Raw genomic sequence first — 21,954 nt, 5'->3', positions numbered from 1 at the left:
TTCACCAGGCACCACAGGTGGCGTAGTCGATAAATAAGCCACTCAACCCGGACAAGCCCACAACATCTTCCTTTTCATGTGACGGCCCTGAGCACGGGTCAGACCCGGGCCACGGCTGCATCCCACCTCTCCATCACAGGGCCTGACACCGAGTCCCCCAACACCCAGGGTAAACTCAAAACCAAAAGGGCTCTTTCGAGAATTGAGGCGTCACATAACCACTAAGCTCTGTGCCACTGTATAGTAGTGTAACCACTAAGCTGTGTGTCACTGTATAGTATTGTAACCACTAAGCTCTGTGCCACTGTATAGTAGTGTAACCACTCAGCTCTGTGTCACTGTATAGTAGTGTAACCACTAAGCTGTGTGTCTCTGTATAGTGGTGTAAGCACTAAGCTGTGTGTCACTTTTTAGTAGTGTAAACATTAAACTCTGTGCCACTTTATAGTTGTGTAACCACTAAGATGTGTGTCACTGTATAGCAGTATAAACACTAAGCTATGTGCCATTGTATAATAGTGTAACCTCTAATCTCTGTGTCACTGAATAGTAGTGTAACCACTAAGCATTGTGTCACTGTATAGTAGTGTAACAACTAAGCTGTTTGTCACTTTTTAGCAGTGTAACCACTAAGCCCTTTGTCACTGTATAGTAGTGTAACCTCTAAGCTCTGTGTCACTGTATAGTAGTGTAACCCCTAAGCTCTTTGTCACTGTATAGTAGTGTAACCACTAAGCTCTGTGTCACTGTATAGTAGTGTAACCACTAAGCTCTGTGTCAATATATAGTAGTATAACCACTAAGCTCTGTGTCACTGTATAGTAGTGTAACCACTAAGCTCTTTGTCACTGTATAGTAGTGTGACCACTAAGCTCTGTGCCACTTTATAGTAGTGTAATCACTGAGCTCTGTATCACTGTATAGTAGTGTAACCACTAAGCTGTGTGTCACTGTATAGTAGTGTGAACACTAAGCTCTGTGTCACTGTATAGTAGTGTAACCACTAAGCTCTGTGCCACTGTATAGTAGTGTAACCACTAAGCTCTGTGCCACTGTATAGTAGTGTAACCACTAAGCTCTGTGCCACTGTATAGTAGTGTAACCACTAAGCTCTGTGTCACTGTATAGTAGTGTAACCCCTAAGCTCTATGTCACTGTATAGTAGTAAAACCACTAAGCTCTGTGTCACTGTATAGCAGTGTAACCACTAAGGTCTTTGTCACTGTATAGTAGTGTAACCACTAAGTTCTGTGCCTCTGTATAGTAGTGTAATCACTAAGCTCTGTATCACTGTATAGTAGTGTAACCACTAAGCTCTGTGTCACTGTATAGTAGTATAACCACTAAGCTCTGTGTCACTGTATAGTAGTATAACCACTAAGCTCTGTGTCACTGTATAGTAGTATAACCACTAAGCTTTGTGTCACTGTATAGTAGTATAACCACTAAGCTGTGTTTCACTGTATAGTAGTGTAATCACTAAGCTCTGTATCACTGTATAGTAGTGTGACCACTAAGCTCTGTGCCACTGTATAGTAGTGTAATCACTAAGCTCTGTGTCACTGTATAGTAGTGTAACCACTAAGCTGTGTGTCACTGTATAGTAGTGTAACTACTAAGCTCTGTGTCACTGTATAATAGTGTAGCTACTAAGCTCTGTGTCAGTGTATAGTAGTGTAACTACTAAGCTCTGTGTCACTGTATAGTAGTGTAACCACTAAGCTGTGTGTCTCTGTATAGTGGTGTAAGCACTAAGCTGTGTGTCACTTTTTAGTAGTGTAACCACTAAACTCTGTGCCACTTTATAGTAGTGTAACCACTAAGATGTGTGTCACTGTACAGCAGTATAAACACTAAGCTATGTGCCATTGTATAGTAGTGTAACCCCTAAGCTCTTTGTCACTGTATAGTAGTGTAACCACTAAGCCGTGTGTCACTATATAGTAGTGTAACCACTAAGCTGTGTGTCACTGTATAGTAGCGTAACCACTAAGCACTGTGTCACTGTATAGTAGTGTAACCCCTAAGCTCTTTGTCACTGTATAGTAGTGTAACCGCTAAGCTCTGTGTCACTGTATAGTATTGTAACCACTAAGCCCTTTGTCATTGTAAGGTAGTGTAACCACTAAGCTATGTGCCACTGTATAGTAGTGTAACCACTAAGTCATTTGTCACTGTATAGTACTGTAACTACTAAGCTCTGTGTCACTGTATAGTAGTGTAATTACTAAGCTCTGTGTCACTGTATAGTAGTGTAACCACTAAGCTCTGTGTCACTGTATAGTAGTGTAGCTACTAATCTCTGTGTCAGTGTATAGTAGTGTAACTACTAAGCTCTGTGTCACTGTATAGTAGTGTAACCACTAAGCTGTGTGTCTCTGTATAGTGGTGTAAGCACTAAGCTGTGTGTCACTTTTTAGTAGTGTAACCACTAAACTCTGTGCCACTTTATAGTTGTGTAACCACTAAGATGTGTGTCACTGTATAGCAGTATAAACACTAAGCTATGTGCCATTGTATAATAGTGTAACCTCTAATCTCTGTGTCACTGAATAGTAGTGTAACCACTAAGCATTGTGTCACTGTATAGTAGTGTAACAACTAAGCTGTTTGTCACTTTTTAGCAGTGTAACCACTAAGCCCTTTGTCACTGTATAGTAGTGTAACCTCTAAGCTCTGTGTCACTGTATAGTAGTGTAACGACTAAGCTCTGTGTCACTGTATAATAGTGTAACCACTAAGCTCTGTGTCACTGTATAGTACTGTAACCACTAAGTTCTGTACCTCTGTATAGTAGTGTAACCACTAAGCTCTGTGTCACTGTATAGTAGTGTAACCACTAAGATCTGTGCCACTGTATAGTAGTGTAACCACTAAGCTGTGTGTCACTGTATAGTAGTGTAACCACTAAGCTCTGTGTCACTGTATAGTAGTGTAACCACTAAGCTCTGTGTCACTGTATAGTAGTGTAATTACTAAGCTCTGTGCCACTGTATAGTAGTGTAACCACTAAGCTCTATGTCACTGTATAGTAGTGTAAATTTGGCGCCCCTGAGGGTTCGACCGCCACAGGAATGCTGCACTTCTGAAATGGAGTGTAGTGTTCCTCCTCTGAAGTAAGGCCAGTGTGATAGTCGTGACCCAACCTTTTGCATCCAACACCACACTTCACCAGATGGAGCTATTATGCACTAGGTGCTGCTCCCCTGGTTACAGGGAGACTGGGGAACACAAAGTGGTAGGAACCAGTTAGTGGGTGAGGGTGGAGGACTTACAAGTTAGTTACACTTTAAATTTCATATTTAATAGAAAGCCATCTTTGATCTTGGTCTTTTGCTGGTCTCTGGCGGTCTTTGTTGCTGTCAACTACTGTGTGTAATGTGACCTCCCTCCGGGAGCGCAGATCCTGTGTAGGCCTGCACCGGCAAGGGACTCAGCCCTCGTACCCTGGCCTTGGGACGAGAGGTAGGTTGCAGACAAGGAATGTCTCAACCCGGCCAATGACCAGGATCAAGAAGGCTCGGGAGCTTTAGAGTTTAGCTCCCCAGCAAATGGGTCCCGGGGAGGATGCAGACGGAGCGGAGTACGCCACCTGTCCTCGCCTACCTGATCTATTCAGAGGGATTCCGGCTTCAAGAGGGGTACTGGCCCCCGACACCCGACCTTGCACTCCATGTCCTGGACGGGAAAGCCCGGTTAGGCCCTGAGGATCCCACCGGGCATCGGATGGAGAGGAATTGCCACCCGTGCCCTAGTCCTGAGAGGAGCTCAGAGGGAGACCCGGCCTATCTACACACGCACAGACGGAAAAGGGTGAAGTCTGTAGTGCAGGAACACTCTGGTGTAGGGTCGCTACCGAACACTGGACTTTCTCGGAGGTAGTCGGACCCCCGTCCCTGGTGGCCGCAGGACTCCACGGGGAGCAGGGAGTTGCCTTCCCGCTGTCATCTCTGAGTGAGTAAAGCCTTGGAGGTTCACCCCTATGGCCTCCGGACTGTTCAATATGCGCCATACCATGCGACGCGGTGCCCGTACTCCCCGCACTACTACTCCCCCACCTCCATCCTGTCTGCCTGCCCCGAGGCCTTGCTCCGCCTGTGGGGAGCAGTGAGAACTTAGGCCGTCATTACACCAGGCCTCGGCAGACTGCAGCGGCGCTGGTGACCCTTCACCAGGCACCACAGGTGGCGTAGTCGATAAATAAGCCACTCAACCCGGACAAGCCCACAACATCTTCCTTTTCATGTGACGGCCCTGAGCACGGGTCAGACCCGGGCCACGGCTGCATCCCACCTCTCCATCACAGGGCCTGACACCGAGTCCCCCAACACCCAGGGTAAACTCAAAACCAAAAGGGCTCTTTCGAGAATTGAGGCGTCACATAACCACTAAGCTCTGTGCCACTGTATAGTAGTGTAACCACTAAGCTGTGTGTCACTGTATAGTATTGTAACCACTAAGCTCTGTGCCACTGTATAGTAGTGTAACCACTCAGCTCTGTGTCACTGTATAGTAGTGTAACCACTAAGCTGTGTGTCTCTGTATAGTGGTGTAAGCACTAAGCTGTGTGTCACTTTTTAGTAGTGTAAACATTAAACTCTGTGCCACTTTATAGTTGTGTAACCACTAAGATGTGTGTCACTGTATAGCAGTATAAACACTAAGCTATGTGCCATTGTATAATAGTGTAACCTCTAATCTCTGTGTCACTGAATAATAGTGTAACCACTAAGCATTGTGTCACTGTATAGTAGTGTAACAACTAAGCTGTTTGTCACTTTTTAGCAGTGTAACCACTAAGCCCTTTGTCACTGTATAGTAGTGTAACCTCTAAGCTCTGTGTCACTGTATAGTAGTGTAACCCCTAAGCTCTTTGTCACTGTATAGTAGTGTAACCACTAAGCTCTGTGTCACTGTATAGTAGTGTAACCACTAAGCTCTGTGTCAATATATAGTAGTATAACCACTAAGCTCTGTGTCACTGTATAGTAGTGTAACCACTAAGCTCTTTGTCACTGTATAGTAGTGTGACCACTAAGCTCTGTGCCACTTTATAGTAGTGTAATCACTGAGCTCTGTATCACTGTATAGTAGTGTAACCACTAAGCTGTGTGTCACTGTATAGTAGTGTGAACACTAAGCTCTGTGTCACTGTATAGTAGTGTAACCACTAAGCTCTGTGCCACTGTATAGTAGTGTAACCACTAAGCTCTGTGCCACTGTATAGTAGTGTAACCACTAAGCTCTGTGCCACTGTATAGTAGTGTAACCACTAAGCTCTGTGTCACTGTATAGTAGTGTAACCCCTAAGCTCTATGTCACTGTATAGTAGTAAAACCACTAAGCTCTGTGTCACTGTATAGCAGTGTAACCACTAAGGTCTTTGTCACTGTATAGTAGTGTACCCACTAAGTTCTGTGCCTCTGTATAGTAGTGTAATCACTAAGCTCTGTATCACTGTATAGTAGTGTAACCACTAAGCTCTGTGTCACTGTATAGTAGTATAACCACTAAGCTCTGTGTCACTGTATAGTAGTATAACCACTAAGCTCTGTGTCACTGTATAGTAGTATAACCACTAAGCTTTGTGTCACTGTATAGTAGTATAACCACTAAGCTGTGTTTCACTGTATAGTAGTGTAATCACTAAGCTCTGTATCACTGTATAGTAGTGTGACCACTAAGCTCTGTGCCACTGTATAGTAGTGTAATCACTAAGCTCTGTGTCACTGTATAGTAGTGTAACCACTAAGCTGTGTGTCACTGTATAGTAGTGTAACTACTAAGCTCTGTGTCACTGTATAATAGTGTAGCTACTAAGCTCTGTGTCAGTGTATAGTAGTGTAACTACTAAGCTCTGTGTCACTGTATAGTAGTGTAACCACTAAGCTGTGTGTCTCTGTATAGTGGTGTAAGCACTAAGCTGTGTGTCACTTTTTAGTAGTGTAACCACTAAACTCTGTGCCACTTTATAGTAGTGTAACCACTAAGATGTGTGTCACTGTACAGCAGTATAAACACTAAGCTATGTGCCATTGTATAGTAGTGTAACCCCTAAGCTCTTTGTCACTGTATAGTAGTGTAACCACTAAGCCGTGTGTCACTATATAGTAGTGTAACCACTAAGCTGTGTGTCACTGTATAGTAGCGTAACCACTAAGCACTGTGTCACTGTATAGTAGTGTAACCCCTAAGCTCTTTGTCACTGTATAGTAGTGTAACCGCTAAGCTCTGTGTCACTGTATAGTATTGTAACCACTAAGCCCTTTGTCATTGTAAGGTAGTGTAACCACTAAGCTATGTGCCACTGTATAGTAGTGTAACCACTAAGTCATTTGTCACTGTATAGTACTGTAACTACTAAGCTCTGTGTCACTGTATAGTAGTGTAATTACTAAGCTCTGTGTCACTGTATAGTAGTGTAACCACTAAGCTCTGTGTCACTGTATAGTAGTGTAGCTACTAATCTCTGTGTCAGTGTATAGTAGTGTAACTACTAAGCTCTGTGTCACTGTATAGTAGTGTAACCACTAAGCTGTGTGTCTCTGTATAGTGGTGTAAGCACTAAGCTGTGTGTCACTTTTTAGTAGTGTAACCACTAAACTCTGTGCCACTTTATAGTTGTGTAACCACTAAGATGTGTGTCACTGTATAGCAGTATAAACACTAAGCTATGTGCCATTGTATAATAGTGTAACCTCTAATCTCTGTGTCACTGAATAGTAGTGTAACCACTAAGCATTGTGTCACTGTATAGTAGTGTAACAACTAAGCTGTTTGTCACTTTTTAGCAGTGTAACCACTAAGCCCTTTGTCACTGTATAGTAGTGTAACCTCTAAGCTCTGTGTCACTGTATAGTAGTGTAACCCCTAAGCTCTTTGTCACTGTATAGTAGTGTAACCACTAAGCTCTGTGTCACTGTATAGTAGTGTAACCACTAAGCTCTGTGTCAATATATAGTAGTATAACCACTAAGCTCTGTGTCACTGTATAGTAGTGTAACCACTAAGCTCTTTGTCACTGTATAGTAGTGTGACCACTAAGCTCTGTGCCACTTTATAGTAGTGTAATCACTGAGCTCTGTATCACTGTATAGTAGTGTAACCACTAAGCTGTGTGTCACTGTATAGTAGTGTGAACACTAAGCTCTGTATCACTGTATAGTAGTGTAACCACTAAGCTCTGTGCCACTGTATAGTAGTGTAACCACTAAGCTCTGTGCCACTGTATAGTAGTGTAACCACTAAGCTCTGTGCCACTGTATAGTAGTGTAACCACTAAGCTCTGTGTCACTGTATAGTAGTGTAACCCCTAAGCTCTATGTCACTGTATAGTAGTATAACCACTAAGCTCTGTGTCACTGTATAGCAGTGTAACCACTAAGGTCTTTGTCACTGTATAGTAGTGTAACCACTAAGTTCTGTGCCTCTGTATAGTAGTGTAATCACTAAGCTCTGTATCACTGTATAGTAGTGTAACCACTAAGCTCTGTGTCACTGTATAGTAGTATAACCACTAAGCTCTGTGTCACTGTATAGTAGTATAACCACTAAGCTCTGTGTCACTGTATAGTAGTATAACCACTAAGCTTTGTGTCACTGTATAGTAGTATAACCACTAAGCTGTGTTTCACTGTATAGTAGTGTAATCACTAAGCTCTGTATCACTGTATAGTAGTGTGACCACTAAGCTCTGTGCCACTGTATAGTAGTGTAATCACTAAGCTCTGTGTCACTGTATAGTAGTATAACCACTAAGCTGTGTGTCACTGTATAGTAGTGTAACTACTAAGCTCTGTGTCACTGTATAGTAGTGTAGCTACTAAGCTCTGTGTCAGTGTATAGTAGTGTAACTACTAAGCTCTGTGTCACTGTATAGTAGTGTAACCACTAAGCTGTGTGTCTCTGTATAGTGGTGTAAGCACTAAGCTGTGTGTCACTTTTTAGTAGTGTAACCACTAAACTCTGTGCCACTTTATAGTAGTGTAACCACTAAGATGTGTGTCACTGTACAGCAGTATAAACACTAAGCTATGTGCCATTGTATAGTAGTGTAACCCCTAAGCTCTTTGTCACTGTATAGTAGTGTAACCACTAAGCCGTGTGTCACTATATAGTAGTGTAACCACTAAGCTGTGTGTCACTGTATAGTAGCGTAACCACTAAGCACTGTGTCACTGTATAGTAGTGTAACCCCTAAGCTCTTTGTCACTGTATAGTATTGTAACCACTAAGCCCTTTGTCATTGTAAGGTAGTGTAACCACTAAGCTATGTGCCACTGTATAGTAGTGTAACCACTAAGTCATTTGTCACTGTATAGTACTGTAACTACTAAGCTCTGTGTCACTGTATAGTAGTGTAATTACTAAGCTCTGTGTCACTGTATAGTAGTGTAACCACTAAGCTCTGTGTCACTGTATAGTAGTGTAGCTACTAATCTCTGTGTCAGTGTATAGTAGTGTAACTACTAAGCTCTGTGTCACTGTATAGTAGTGTAACCACTAAGCTGTGTGTCTCTGTATAGTGGTGTAAGCACTAAGCTGTGTGTCACTTTTTAGTAGTGTAACCACTAAACTCTGTGCCACTTTATAGTAGTGTAACCACTAAGATGTGTGTCACTGTACAGCAGTATAAACAATAAGCTATGTGCCATTGTATAGTAGTGTAACCCCTAAGCTCTGTGTCACTGTATAGTAGTGTAACCACTAAGCCGTGTGTCACTGTATAGTAGTGTAACTACTAAGCTCTGAGTCACTTTATAGTAGTGTAACCACTAAGCTCTGTGCCACTGTATAGTAGTGTAACCACAAAGCTCTGTGTCACTGTATAGTAGTGCAACCATTAAGATGTGTGTCACTGTACAGCAGTATAAACAATAAGCTATGTGCCATTGTATAGTAGTGTAACCCCTAAGCTCTTTGTCACTGTATAGTAGTGTAATCCCTAAGCTGTGTGTCACTGTATAGTAGTGTAACTACTAAGCTCTGAGTCACTTTATAGTAGTGTAACCACTAAGCTCTGTGCCACTGTATAGTAGTGTAACCACTAAGCTGTGTGTCTCTGTATAGTGGTGTAAGCACTAAGCTGTGTGTCACTTTTTAGTAGTGTAACCACTAAACTCTGTGCCACTTTATAGTAGTGTAACCACTAAGATGTGTGTCACTGTACAGCAGTATAAACAATAAGCTATGTGCCATTGTATAGTAGTGTAACCCCTAAGCTCTTTGTCACTGTATAGTAGTGTAACCACTAAGCCGTGTGTCACTGTATAGTAGTGTAACTACTAAGCTCTGAGTCACTTTATAGTAGTGTAACCACTAAGCTCTGTGCCACTGTATAGTAGTGTAACCACTAAGCTCTGTGCCACTGTATAGTAGTGTAACCACTAAGATGTGTGTCACTGTACAGCAGTATAAACAATAAGCTATGTGCCATTGTATAGTAGTGTAACCCCTAAGCTCTTTGTCACTGTATAGTAGTGTAATCCCTAAGCTGTGTGTCACTGTATAGTAGTGTAACTACTAAGCTCTGAGTCACTTTATAGTAGTGTAACCACTAAGCTCTGTGCCACTGTATAGTAGTGTAACCACTAAGCTCTGTGTCACTGTATAGTAGTGCAACCACTAAGCTCTGTGCCACTGTATAGTAGTGTAATCACTAAGCTCTGTGCCACTGTATAGTAGTGTAACCACAAAGCTCTGTGTCACTGTATAGTAGTGTAACCACTAAGCTCTGTGCCACTGTATAGTAGTGTAATCACTAAGCTCTGTATCACTGTATAGTATTGTAACCACTAAGCTCTTGTCACTGTATAGTAGTGTAACTACTAAGCTCTGTGTCACTGTATAGTAGTGTAACCACTAAGCTGTGTGTCACTGTATAGTAGTGTAACCACTAAGCTCTGTGTCACTGTATAGTAGTGCAACTACTAAGCTCTGAGTCACTCTATAGTAGTGTAACTACTAAGGTCTGTGTCACTGTATAGTAGTGTAACCACTAAGCTCTGTGCCACTGTATAGTAGTGTAATCACTAAGCTCTGTGTCACTGTATAGTAGTGTAACTACAAAGCTCTGTGTCACTGTATAGTAGTGTAACTACTAAGCTCTGTGTCACTGTATAGTAGTGTAACTACTAAGCTCTGTGTCACTGTATAGTAGTTTAACCATTAAGCTGTGTGTCACTGTATAGTAGTGTAACAACTAAGCTCTGTGCCACTGTATAGTAGTGTAATCACTAAGCTGTGTGTCACTGTATAGTAGTGTAACTACTAAGCTCTGAGTCACTGTATAGTAGTGTAACCACTAAGCTCTGTGCCACTGTATAGTAGTGTAATCACTAAGCTCTGTATCACTTGTGGCAAGACGACTCGCTCGGCTCTCCCGGAGGCAGACTCAGGACACACGTTCTCAGGTTACGTTCCTGCTGGTTTATTATCTGGCATAAAACCAGCAGGGTTTCGCAGGAAAAAAAAAACAATAAACAAAGTCTAGCTCAGTCCATAGGTGAGCGGTTTCCGCCCGCTCTCGGTAGCATAAACTGCAGAGTCCAAGTAACAAGCTCTGCAGCTTCCACAATACTGTCTGGAGACTTCCCTCTCCCAGACCACACTCCAGAGAACAAAAAACAGGACTGAGCTTTTACACATTGCTCAGCCACACCCTGAGAGGAGGTAGGGGGAATGGCGTCCCGCCCTCTTTGCCATTCCCATAAAACCGCACACTCTTTAACAGAGTAAGCCTACCAGCATATAACATGCTGGCAGAAAAATAAAGTAGGTCTTAGTTCACACAGGAGAGCATCCTGAGTGACACATACCTCCCCTCACATATAAAACCAGTGAAACTGTCACATATTCCCCTCCTCTGCCCAAAGCCGGGGGTTTGGGCACCTTCTGACACCAGGCAAGGAATCCTAGAGAGGGCATCTGCATTCCCATGTAACTTTCCGGGCTTATGCTCTACGTGAAAGTTAAACTCTTGAAGCCCTAGGAACCATCTAGTTACCCTGGCATTTTTACCCCTCTTCTCTCTCAACCATCTCAACGGGGCATGGTCTGATACTAATCTAAACTTCCGGCCTAGTAGGTAATATTTCAGTGTATCCACGGCCCATTTTATGGCTAAACACTCTTTCTCTACTATGGCGTAGTTCTTCTCGCAGGAGGACAGCTTTCGGCTTAGATAGAGAATGGGATGTTCTTCCCCATTTATCTCTTGGGAGAGTACAGCCCCTAGACCAACCTCTGAAGCGTCCGTCTGGACCACAAATTCTTTCTTGAAGTCTTGCGCGACCAGGACCGGCTGCTTGCACAGTGTTAGCTTCAACTGTTGAAACGCGATCTCAGTTTCTTCCGTCCATTTCACCATGGTTGATTTGGTGCCTTTTAGAAGATCCGTTAGTGGCGCAGCAATCATGGCGAAATTCGGGATAAACCGCCGGTAGTATCCCACCATTCCTAGGAATGCTCTCACCTGCTTCTTCGAGAGTCGTTGCGGCCAGGTTTGAATTGCCTCCACTTTCTTGTTTTGCGGCTTTATTTCGCCTCTCCCAACAACATAGCCCAGGTACTTGGCCTCCTCTTTTCCGATGGCACACTTTCTCGGATTTATGGTAAATCCTGCCTTCCTTAGCGCGTCCAGAACGGCCTGTAGTTTAGGTAGATGACTAGCCCAGTCTGGGCTAAAGACCACAATGTCGTCGAGGTAGGCTGCGGCATACTTCTTATGTAGGGCTAGGATCCGATCCATAGCCCTCTGGAAAGTGGCTGGGGCCCCCTGTATTCCGAACGGCATCCGCGTGTATTGAAAACACCCATCAGGTGTTGAGAAAGCCGTCTTCTCCTTAGCCATCTGTGACATGGGGATCTGCCAGTAGCCTTTCGTCAGGTCGAGAGTGGTGATGCACCTCGCCGGTCCAAGCCTCTCGATGAGTTCGTCGACGCGGGGCATCGGGTACGCGTCACACTTGGATACCTCATTCAGCCGGCGGTAGTCATTACAAAACCTCCATTCTCCATTGGGTTTCGGCACGAGGACGATTGGGCTCGACCACCCACTCTTTGACTCCTCTATTACTCCGAGGTCTAACATCCTCTTCACCTCGGCCGAGATCACCTCCCGGCGTGCTTCCGGAATCCAATACGGCTTCAGATTCACTCGTACGTGCGGCTCTGTCAGCACATCATGCTCTACCACCTGGGTATGCCCCGGCAACTCTGAGAACAGCTCCCGATTCCGCTGTAGTAATTCTCGACACTGTTGCTTCTGGGCCGGTGATAGAGTCTCTGCAATAGTGACCTCCTCCACCTTGCCTTCTGGTGCGGCTCCCAGGCAAGGAGTTTCCACAGGTTCACGGTCCCGCCTCGGCTTGAGCAAATTTATATGATATATTTGATGCGGCTTTCTTCGGCCAGGCTGGTAGACTTTATAATTAACCTCGCTGACTTTCTCCACCACCTCGTATGGACCTTGCCATTTGGCGAGGAACTTGCTCTCGACGGTAGGGATCAGCACCAAAACACGGTCCCCGGGCTGGAACTGTCTTAGTCTCACCGACCGGTTATAGACCCTCGCCTGGGCTTCCTGCGCCTGGAGGAGATGTTCCTTCACGATGGGCATCACCTTTGACATTCTCTCCTGTAACTGGGCGACATGCTCGATGATACTCCGGTGTGGCGTGACTTCAGCCTCCCAAGTTTCCTTGGCGATATCTAGGAGACCTCTTGGATGCCGCTCATATAGGAGCTCAAATGGAGAGAAGCCAGTGGAGGCTTGAGGAACTTCTCTGACCGAGAAAAGCAGAAATGGGAGCAGGTAGTCCCAGTCTCGCCCATTCTTTTCAACGACCTTCTTGAGCATCGCCTTTAAGGTCTTGTTGAAGCGTTCTACTAGGCCGTCCGTCTGTGGATGATAAACTGAAGTCCGAAGCTGAGTTATCTGAAGGACTCTGCAAAGCTCCTTCATCACCTTGCTCATGAAGGGGGTTCCTTGGTCTGTCAGAATCTCTTTTGGTAGACCTGTCCGAGCAAAAATATGGACCAGCTCTCGGGCTATACTTTTACTGGACATGTTCCTTAGGGGAACCGCTTCCGGATACCGAGTCGCGTAGTCCATGACGACCAGGATATATTGGTGGCCCCGAGCTGATTTAACTAAGGGGCCCATGAGGTCCATGGCAATCCTCTCAAAGGGAACCTCTATCACAGGTAGTGGGACTAAGGGGCAACGGAAGTGGGAGGAGGGAGCGGTTATTTGGCAGGTGGGGCAGGACCTACAATAGTTTTGAACTTCTCGATAACACCCTGGCCAATAAAACCTTCTCAATATCCTCTCCTGAGTTTTCTCGACCCCTAGGTGTCCCCCCAGAACATGTGAATTGGCCATATCTAGCACCCGCCTTCTGTATGGTCCCGGCACTAACAGCTTTTCCACTATCTCACCACCCCTCAGTTTGGCCACCAGATATAGCACCTCCCCCTGCACTGCAAAGTGGGGGAATCTGGTGTCGGCCCCCGGCTCTTGGGCAACCCCATTACATACAGTAACCTGGTCGAACGCCCCTTTCAAGGTCAGGTCTCGAACTTGAGCAGTCCCAAAGTTCTCTCTGGACATATCTAACGCAGGGAGGTCGGCCTCCTCGGTCACCGTCTCACCCTCGTCATCGACAAGGACGCACAGTGGGAACTCCTCCATCTGCGACTTCATCGGGGGTTCTTCTTCAAGGACCTGGCTTTTCCCCATGCTACTTAGTCCAGTTCCCTTCCCCCACAAGTGCCAGAATAAGGAAAAATCACGGCCCAATATGACGGGATGTATCAGGTCCTTTACTACCCCGACTTCATGGGACTGAGCACCACAGTCTGTCCCCACTGTTACTGTGGCCACGGGATAGTCCTTGGCGTCACCATGGATGCACCGAATGCCCAGGGTTTTGGAAGGGATCAACTGGTGGGGAAGGGATGCTCTGATCAAGGTCACCAGACTCCCGGAGTCCAACAGCCCAAGCACTTTTACTCCATTAATGAACACTGCACACGCCTGCGGCCCCTCACCGGGTTGACAGTCCACGCTACAGGCTGGATAGGCATAATAGGAGACCCGTCTGCCTAGGCTGCAGTCCATGGGCTCAGGGGATATTTGACACCTGGCGGCTACATGTCCAGGGTTGTGACACCACCAGCAAACTATATCTTTACCAACTGTTCTAACGGCACCTTCAGTGGGAGTGGGACGCCCCCCAGTGGTGGCTCTAGACCCCTTCTGTGGTGAACCCGCCCCCCTTTGGGTATCCCAGTAGGGAGAAGTGACTGCATCCGGTTTCCCAAGAGATCTCTCGACTACCTGGTACCTCTCTACCAGGCCGATGAAGTCATCTGCATTCTGGGGATCACCCTGGGCAACCCAGGTCTGTACTGGCTTGGGAAGGGAATGCATGAATCTGTCAATCACCACCCGCTCAACCGTCTGGGCCGGAGTGGAGGACTCCGGTTGTAGCCACTTCTGAACCAGATGCAGGAGGTCAAACATCTGCGAGCGAGGGGGTTTGTCGCTAGCATACACCCAGTGATGAACTCATTGGGCTCTCACCGCCATATTTACTCCCAGACGTGCTAAGATCTCTGTCTTTAGTTTGAGATACTCCTTAGCATCTTGCAGCGCCAAGTCAAAATACGCCTTCTGGGGTTCACCCGATAAATATGGCGCCAGAACCTCTGCCCACTGTGCTGATGGAAGTCTCTCCCGATCAGCCACCCTCTCAAAAACAGTAAGAAATGCTTCTACATCATCCCCAGGGGTCATCTTCTGCATGGCCCGCCTTACCGCCTTCCTGACGTGAGAATCATCAGTCGGTCCTGGGGGTGGGGCGGCCGCCCTGCTCTGGATGGCGTCCGCCAAAAGCTGTATCTGCTGTTGCGCCTCCTGCTGGTGCTGCTGCTGCGACTTTTGCTGCAACTGGATTTGCTGAAGCAACAATTTGGTTGTCTCCTGGTGCTGCTGCTGTATGCTCTGCTGGGCCTGCTGCATACTCTGCTGGGCCTGTAGGTGTTGCTGTTGCATGCTCTGCTGGGCCTGGACCAGGTGCTTAACGAGTTCCTCCATGCTGCTGGACTTCTCTGGCAGGCTGCCAGCCTTCACCCAGGACATCCACCGGTCTTTGTGGCAGGTACACGTGTTCCTGGAATCCTGCACGCACTCTCACACCAACTGTGGCAAGACGACTCGCTCGGCTCTCCCGGAGGCAGACTCAGGACACACGTTCTCAGGTTACGTTCCTGCTGGTTTATTATCTGGCATAAAACCAGCAGGGTTTCGCAGGAAAAAAAAACAATAAACAAAGTCTAGCTCAGTCCATAGATGAGCGGGTTCCATCCGCTCTCGGTAGCATAAACTGCACAGTCCAAGTAACAAGCTCTGCAGCTTCCACAATACTGTCTGGAGACTTCCCTCTCCCAGACCACACTCCAGAGAACAAAAAACAGGACTGAGCTTTTACACATTGCTCAGCCACACCCTGAGGGGAGGTAGGGGGAATGGCGTCCCGCCCTCTTTGCCATTCCCATAAAACCGCACACCCTTTAACAGAGTAAGCCTACCAGCATATAACATGCTGGCAGAAAAATAAAGTAGGTCTTAGTTCACACAGGAGAGCATCCTGAGTGACACATACCTCCCCTCACATATAAAACCAGTGACACTGTCACACACTGTACAGTATTGTAACCACTAAGCTCTTGTCACTGTATAGTAGTGTAACTACTAAGCTCTGTGTCACTGTATAGTAGTGTCACCACTAAGCTGTGTGTCACTGTATAGTAGTGTAACTACAAAGCTCTATGTTACCACATAGTAGTGTAACTACTAAACTCTGTGTCACTGTATAGTAGTGTCACCACTAAGCTGTGTGTCACTGTATAGTAGTGTAACCACTAAACTCTGTGTCACTGTATAGTAGTGTAACTACAAAGCTCTGTGTCACCATATAGTAGTGTAACTACTAAGCTCTGTGTCACTGTATAGTAGTGTAACCACTAAGCTCTCTGCCACTGTATAGTAGTGTAATCACTAAGCTCTGTGTCACTGTATAGTAGTGTAACTACAAAGCTCTGTGTCACTGTATAGTAGTGTAACTACTAAGCTCTGTGTCACTGTATAGTAGTGTAACTACTAAGCTCTGTGTCACTGTATATTAGTGTAACCATTAAGCTGTGTGTCACTGTATAGTAGTGTAACCAATAAACTCTGTGCCACTGTATAGTAGTGTAATCACTAAGCTCTGTGTCACTGTATAGTAGTGTAACCACTAAGCTCTGTGCCACTGTATAGTAGTGTAACCACTAAGCTCTGTGCCACTGTACAGTAGTGTAACCACTAAGCTGTGTGCCACTGTATAGTAGTGTAACCATTAAGCTGTGTGTCACTGTATAGTAGTGTAACCACTAAACTCTGTGTCACTGTATAGTAGTGTAACCACTAAGCTCTGTGCCACTGTATAGTAGTGTAATCACTAAGCTCTGTGTCACTGTATAGTAGTGTAACTACAAAGCTCTGTGTCACCATATAGTAGTGTAACTACTAAGCTCTGTGTCACTTTATAGTAGTGTCACCACTAAGCTGTGTGTCACTGTATAGTAGTGTAACCACTAAACTCTGTGTCACTGTATAGTAGTGTAACTACAAAGCTCTGTGTCACCATATAGTAGTGTAACTACTAAGCTCTGTGTCACTGTATAGTAGTGTAACTGCTAAGCTCTGTGTCACTGTATAGTAGTGTAACCACTAAGCTCTCTGCCACTGTATAGTAGTGTAATCACTAAGCTCTGTATCACTGTATAGTAGTGTAACTACAAAGCTCTGTGTCACTGTATAGTAGTGTAACTACTAAGCTCTGTGTCACTGTATAGTAGTGTAACCACTAAGCTCTGTGCCACTGTATAGTAGTGTAATCACTAAGCTCTGTGTCACTGTATAGTAGTGTAACCACTAAGCTGTGTGTCACTGTATAGTAGTGTAACCGTTAAGCTGTGTGTCACTGTATAGTAGTGTAACCACTAAACTCTGTGTCACTGTATAGTAGTGTAACCACTAAGCTCTGTGCCACTGTATAGTAGTGTAATCATTAAGCTCTGTGTCACTGTATAGTAGTGTAACTACTAAGCTCTGTGTCACGGTATAGTAGTGTAACCACTAAGCTGTGTGTCACTGTATAGTATTGTAACCACTAAGCTCTGTGCCACTGTATAGTAGTGTAACCACTAAGCTGTGTGCCACTGTATAGTAGTGTAACCACTAAGTCATTTGTCACTGTATAGTAGTGTAACTACTAAGCTCTGTGTCACTGTATAGTAGTGTAACTACTAAGCTCTATGTCACTGTATAGTAGTGTAACCACTAAGCTCTGTGTCACTGAATAGTAGTGTAACCACTAAGCCATTTGTAACTGTATAGTAGTGTAACTACTAAGCTCTGTGTCACTGAATAGTACTGTAAGCACTAAGCTATTTGTCACTGTATAGTAGTGTAACCACTAAGCTGTGTGTCACTGTATAGTAGTGTAACCACTAAGCTGTGTGTCACTGTATAGTATTGTAACCACTAAGCTCTTGTCACTGTATAGTAGTGTAATCACTAAGCTGTGTATCACTGTATAGTATTGTAACCACTAAGCTCTTGTCACTGTATAGTACTTTAACTACTAAGCTCTGTGTCTCTGTGTAGTAGTGTAACTACTAAGCTCTGTGTCACTGTAAAGTAGTGTAACCACTAAGCTCTGTGCCACTGTATAGTAGTGTAACCACTAAGCTGTGTCACTGTATAGTAGTGTAACCACTAAGCTCTGTATCACTGTATAGTATTGTAACCACTAAGCTCTTGTCACTGTATAGTAGTGTAACTACTAAGCTCTGTGTCACTGTATAGTAGTGTAGCTACTAAGCTCTGTGTCACTGCATAGTAGTGTAACCACTAAGCTGTGTGTCACTGTATAGTATTGTAACCACTAAGCTCTGTGTCACTGTATAGTAGTGTAGCTACTAAGCTCTGTGTCACTGCATAGTAGTGTAACCACTAAGCCATTTGTCACTGTATAGTAGTGTAATTACTAAGCTCTGTGCCACTGTATAGTAGTGTAACCACTAAGCTCTGTGTCACTGTATAGTAGTGTAACCACTAAGCTCTGTGCCACTGTATAGTAGTGTAACCACTAAGCTCTGTGCCACTGTATAGTAGTGTAACCACTAACATCTATTAGTAAAGCTGCTTTGAGTCCACCCCTGCTGTGTCTGTTTTAGTCACTTTGCCATTCGTTGTTTCTGGGGTCACCTGATATGTGACCTGCTTACAAGTGACCAATTATTGTAAGAGTATGGTTTGAGATCTGTAATAATTTTGTGGTTTAATAATCTGGATTTATCTTGGGTTTGGTCTGAGGTTATGACGCACCCCTGGGCCTGTGTCGCGCAGCGTTGCTTACGCGGGAGCTTACCCGGAGCCGGATCTGTTGAGGGTTGTAGTCTCGTGGCGGTGACCCGGTCCGTGCCCAGGGAGTCAGACTAAGTGGTGCTGTATTAGTGGTAGATGTTGTACGACTGCGCCACCCGTTGAATGCAGCGAAGGAGCTGCCGCAGCAGGGCAGACCGCTGAGGCCGGTGGTAGGATTGTGCAGCGTGATAGTATCACCCCCAACGGGAGGGGTATGGCCTCAGGGCAGCAGACGTGGATGATGGGGGTAGCAGGAACCACTCAGAGACGGTACGGTGTAGTTCAGGGTCTTTACTGGTGACAACGATAGACCCTCCCGGAGTACTGGCTAGCGATTGGGGCCTGGTCAGTCCTTGAGCAGATGGGATCTCCCCTGGCCAGGCGGAGTTGTAGGCCTCCCAAACTAACTGTACTCTTCTGGCTACCTTGCTAGAGGCGGGTATAAGTAGCCCACGTCCCTGAGTGTACCGTGTGGTGCTCACCCGTATGGCCGGTGACTCGGGGCCTTCTAGTAGCTTCCGCTCCACGACGGCGGTGCTGGTCCCATGCGTGTGACCGTGCCTTCGGGTTTCTTGGCCAGAGGACCTGAAATCCCCTGCCGGTCGGTTTCTGCTGCTGGATAGGAGTTAGTCCCCACAGCCTCGGACTCCGGGTCCGGTAAGAAATCTTCTCAGTCAGGGCGAGCTCTGCAGCTGCCAGCCCCTGACTCCTTGTAACACTGCTCCCACAGAGCTCCTGTTGTTTCTTCCCATAGCTGCTTCTCTTCTCTGTCTCTACTTCTGGCATGGCCCAGGAGCTGGGCCCAGCCGGAGCCACAGCTCCCTGTCAGCCCTCCTGGCTGAACTCTCCCTCTGAACTAACTAACCCTGCCTCAGCCCCAGGTTTATATAGGGGAAGTTCTTCCCCTCCCAGGACTGGGCAGGAGGTGTGGCATGCATAGGATTCCTGACCAAGAGACCTCCCACCTGCTCTCAGACATAACATTGCTGTTACTGTGGAAACCAGACCCCTGGGGTGCCACAGTTACATGCGGCACATTCAGCAGGATCCAAACCTGAGGATGAACTGGCAGTGGTACTGGAGTGACGATCTGAACACTGAATGAGCTTTAAACGTGAAGGCCAAGAGGATGGTGAAGAATGAGTCAGGGGAAGCCGCTGGATGAGCTAGAAGAGTCATGAATGCTGCATCACATCTTTTAGGAACCAATTTTAGTGATTTATATCTAGTATTGAATTGATTCAGTTTATTCCCAGCTATCAGTGATTATCTTGCATTTGCTTTTTACTGTACAGGTTATTATGGATATGGGAATAATAAGTAAGTATACACTTACCATGAGGCACCATCTGCCTAATTTTGTGTGGGTCCCCTTGTCCTTCCTCTGATCTGTTGAGGGCAGGACTCCAGTCCTATAGTATCTAGTTTTAAGACACTGGCAGTAGCTCCTTTTATGTCCTGAAAGTTGCGAAATGCGTCCTCAATGGATTGGACTTTTATTTTGTGTGAAGACCCATCAGGATCTGGCGTAAACCAGGAAGACCCTTCAAGACCTCTCATACTGGCAATACCCAAGACTTGCCGTTTATCTGTAACATGCTACAAGACCTGCCATATGGATGAAACCCAAAACAAGACCTGCCATAATCCAGAAATACCCTAAAAGACCCACTGTAAAACAGTAAAATGCAGCAGAACCTCCTGTATACTAAGAGGACCCAAGAAGATATACCAGGTACACCCCACAAGACCTGCTATACATCGGCAACACCTCACAAAACCTGTCATATAGCGGGAACATCTAACAAGAACTGCCATGTACATGTAACATGCTACAAGACCTGCCATATGACAAAAACCCCAAACAAGACCTGACATAATCCGGAATTACCCTAAAAGACCCACTGTAAAATCGTAAAATGCCTCAGAAGCTGTTGTATACTAAGAGGACCCAAGAAGACCCGCCACATACCAAGTACACACCACAAGACCTGCTATATATCAACAATACCTCACAAGACCTGCTGTATATCAGCAATACCTCTCAAGACCTGCTATATATCAGCAATACCTCACAAGACCTGCCGTATAGCGAGAACATCTAACAAGACGTGCCGTGTTCCTGTAACATGCTACAAGACCTGCCATATTAATAAACAGATTAAGACCCGCATAATAAATCATGTGGGTAAGGGGTCTCCACAAAAGATTGGACCCCGTTACCACATAGCCTACTCAAAACAATACATAGAAATTGGGAGAACAGCTGAGTAGAATGGCATAGAAAAACTTTATTGTATAAATATTAAAAGACAGTACATCACTTTAGTAACAATGACATATAGATAGGACAAGTCACAAAAATCATGTTGCGCCAGACTCACCCGGATAGAGAGGGACCCCAGACCTGCAAAAGGTGTTGCAGGGATAGGACGCAGGGTTAGAGAAAGCCTTGACGCGCGTTTCGCCGGTGTTAGGACCTGGCTTTCTCAAGAGGCATCTTTCTCAAGAGGCATCTACTCAGCTGTTCTCCCAATTTCTAAGACCTGCCATATGACAGAAACCCCAAACAAGACCTGACATAATCCGGAAATACCCTAAAAGACCCACTGTAAAACAGTAAAATGCCACAGGAGCTGTTGTATACAAAGAGGACCCAAGAAGACCCGCCACATACCAGGTACACACCACAAGACCTGCCGTATAGCGGGAACATCTAACAAGACGTGCCATGTACATGTAACATGCTACAAGACCTGCCATATGACAGAAACCCCAAACAAGACCTGATATAATCCGGAAATACCCTAAAAGACACACTGTAAAACAGTAAAATGCCGCAGGAGCTGTTGTATACTAAGAGGACCCAAGAAGACCTGCCATTTACCAGGAACGCCCCACAAGACCTTCCATATACTGGGAACATCTCACAAGACCTGCTGTATATCGGAAGCACTCCAAAAGACCCACCATATACCAATCACATACTACAAGGCATGCTGTATACCAAGAACAAAACACAAGTTGTTTCGTTTACAAGAAACATCTCACAAGACCTGCCATGTACCAGTGACACTCTATAATACCTGTTGTACACGGACAATAACCAAAAAGACCTGCTTTATACAGGAAATACATCACAATATCTGCTGTATACTAAGAACACCCCACAAGACCTAAAGTACATCTGTAACACCACACAAGGCCTGCCATTTACCGAGGACCTAGTCTACTAGAGATCACAATTTGTTTCTTGTCAGAGTTGTTCACATCCTTACATTTGCCCTTTTTTTAAGAACTAACATGGTCACCGGATAATCAGCGATATCCTTCCGCCTGTCGATGGTTTTATGTAATGGCTAATCAGTGTATACAGTAGGCACACAATGATGAAGTGGAGAAGAGGCTTTTCTTTCTGGAGGAGTCTTGAAGATGATGATGACGGTTTGAATGATAGAAGGAGGAGATCTTCTCTG

At 45.4% G+C, this 21,954-nt stretch overlaps 1 protein-coding gene across 3 annotated transcripts in view; it reads right to left on the bottom strand.

Moving 5' to 3' along the window:
- Window positions 1-15,478, bottom strand: part of LOC141167128 (olfactory receptor 11L1-like) — a 53,980-nt gene extending 38,502 nt beyond the window's left edge. For all 3 annotated transcript variants that reach the window (XM_073654505.1, XM_073654502.1, XM_073654503.1), the window contains exon 1: window positions 14,822-15,478. In XM_073654505.1, the coding sequence (XP_073510606.1) occupies window positions 14,822-15,145 (324 nt within the window). In that variant the 5' untranslated portion in view covers window positions 15,146-15,478. The remainder of the gene's footprint in view (window positions 1-14,821) is intronic.
- Between the last annotated feature and the right edge of the window lie 6,476 nt (window positions 15,479-21,954).

This window comes from Phyllobates terribilis, unplaced genomic scaffold (genome assembly GCF_046119375.1).
Source record: "Phyllobates terribilis strain yellow unplaced genomic scaffold, ASM4611937v1 Scaffold_11__3_contigs__length_659146591, whole genome shotgun sequence".
Taxonomy (NCBI): domain Eukaryota; kingdom Metazoa; phylum Chordata; class Amphibia; order Anura; family Dendrobatidae; genus Phyllobates; species Phyllobates terribilis.
This window is presented reverse-complemented; position numbering and strand designations above follow the sequence as displayed.